The following is a 2,253-nucleotide window of genomic DNA, read 5'->3' on the forward strand; positions in this document are numbered from 1 at the left end:
GAAACGGTTAGTCGACCTCAAAATGTTGCATTCGACACAATTTTGCTTGAGAATTTGTTTAACTGTGTAAGATTTAAAAGTAAAGCTAAAATTTATCAAAATTTTTAAACGATTTTTCTTACCTTGCAGTTTTTTTATGCTGAATATTCAACAAATAGGGACGAGAATCGTTCTAATTGGCACCGAACCTTTAACTGTTAAGACCTTTAACATTGAAATTTTGAATTCCTCATTCCAATGGCCTCCACTGGCACAAAAAAGCATCGTTGGCACTCATCTAAAAATCATCGATCTAGAAATTAAAAACTGCACCCCGGGGCTAATGAGTTTGCTAACATCTAAAAAACCCAAATCCTTCTCAATGACAAAAGTTAGCTCCAGAATATTGTACATTCCAATATCTTGCAAAACTGTTAAGTTAGAAAACTGTGACACAGAATATGTCGAAATTTTAGACGCAGAAGTTGACAACCTTACGAGCCTTACAATTGCGAGAACACCGATTTCTGTCCTGCCTCAGGCCATAACAAATCTTACCAAACTAGAAGAACTATGGTTGACGGACTTGGATCTCATTGATCTCGACCTGAGCTTATTGGAAAATCTTCCCCTTCAACAACTTCACTTTGACGAGATGCCCGTCAATTTCACGTCATCAAAAGCAGTTTTCTTGAGAAGATTGAAAACCCTACACATGGTGAATTGCGGTTTGACGAATCTGGATGTATCGAGTTGGAATTTCCCTAGCCTCGAATCTTTAATAGTTAGTCACAATCAACTCATAGCGATTCCTGTTGGACTTGGAAAGTTTAGATCTTTGACGAATCTCAACATCGATTACAATGAAATCGAATGCTTCGATTTTAGCCAGTTTAAGGGGCTTGATAACTTGGAACATCTTTCCGTGGGCCACAATAAGGTGCAGGAATTGATAGCCGGAGACTCGACACTCCTGGCATCCCTGATATCGCTCAAATTAAACTTCAATCGCTTAGAGGATCTGGAGGCGCTGCCACTACAGGACTTGCCAGCGCTAGAATCGCTTGATTTGAGTGGCAACAATCTGCCATGGTGCCAAACTTATGACCTATTCCTCGGAACCGGGAAGAGGTTTGCGCTCTATGCGAATCCCTTCAATTGTAGCGATGAAATTGAATGAAGCCCTCGACTTGTTCAAATAATGTTGAAAAGCTCTCGAGTAATTTGCTCGTTAAGTTCTCGAACTATCCAAAATTGTATAAGATGCCCCTTCTCCCTTCTTATCTCTCTACTTGAAAGCGGGAGGAGAATCAAATCCATGTAGAAACATTCCTCGTACCCAAATACACTTCTATGCCAAAATTAGTTTCATTTGCTCGATTAGTTTTCAAAATATGCCAAAAATTGAATGGTAACGCACCTCCCTCCTATCTATTTTCTCACTGGAGTGAAAGAGGGGTAATAAATATTCATAAAAACATTTCTCGTACCCAAATACCTTCCCATGCCAAATTTGGTACAGTTTGCTTGATCAATTTTTGAGCTATGCAAACATTTGTCTTTTGTTTCGGATACCTCTCAAACAATAATACAGTGAGTGAAACAAACAGGCTATAAGCAGTTTGAGAAGAAGTAGTCAAGGGGTACCAACAGTTTCTCAGTGGGGATGGGTGGAGACGGAGCGGTTTTTCAGCCAGTTATTCGCCTACCATGATTACCATTACGATTTCCTGTCACAAGATGGTCCAACCCGTGTTTTGGTATCTTAACACACCCGTAGCTGTAGTCGCCCTGGAAACAAGAATAGCCCCTTCAACAACGTGTTTTTTTTTTTTTTTTTTTTTTTTTTTTTTTTTTTTTTTTTTTTTTTTTTTTTTTTTTTTTTTTTTTTTTTAAATATATCTTTATTAGTACCAATTCATCATTACATTTATATTACATTAATACATTAAATTAGGTGTTCGGTTCAATAATGAACTTTCAGAGCCCTATAGTTTATTAATCACTATAATTTATTTATTTGAATTAATTTTGCTGAGTGCAATCATGTATTTTTATGTAGGAGAACATCCTGTAATGTCAAAAAATATTTTAAACTTACTACTAAAAACTAAAACTATCCTAAATTAAAACTAATTATAGAGAGAACGAATCTCTGCGATGGAAGACTGCATCGATTTGCCTCTGAAGTTGGAGATGATTTTGTTGGCCATCTCTTCGATCGATTCAATGCCCGCAATCCGATGAAGATCTTCGGTGCTGTGCCAAGGTGGA

At 37.4% G+C, this 2,253-nt stretch overlaps 1 protein-coding gene across 1 annotated transcript; it reads left to right on the top strand.

Annotated features, from left to right (window-relative positions):
• The first annotated feature begins 634 nt into the window (after positions 1 to 634).
• Positions 635 to 1,159, top strand: LOC129752824 (fibromodulin-like). The gene has a single exon (XM_055748605.1). It carries the CDS (start codon positions 635 to 637, stop codon positions 1,157 to 1,159), a length of 525 nt encoding a protein of 174 aa, XP_055604580.1.
• The last annotated feature ends 1,094 nt before the right edge of the window (positions 1,160 to 2,253 follow it).

This window comes from Uranotaenia lowii, chromosome 3 (assembly GCF_029784155.1).
Source record: "Uranotaenia lowii strain MFRU-FL chromosome 3, ASM2978415v1, whole genome shotgun sequence".
NCBI lineage: Eukaryota > Metazoa > Arthropoda > Insecta > Diptera > Culicidae > Uranotaenia > Uranotaenia lowii.

What these genes read in the sequence shown, in the direction of transcription:
- LOC129752824 (XM_055748605.1), top strand. Translation starts at nt 635, where the DNA reads ATGCCCGTCAATTTCACGTCATCAAAAGCAGTTTTCTTGAGAAGATTG.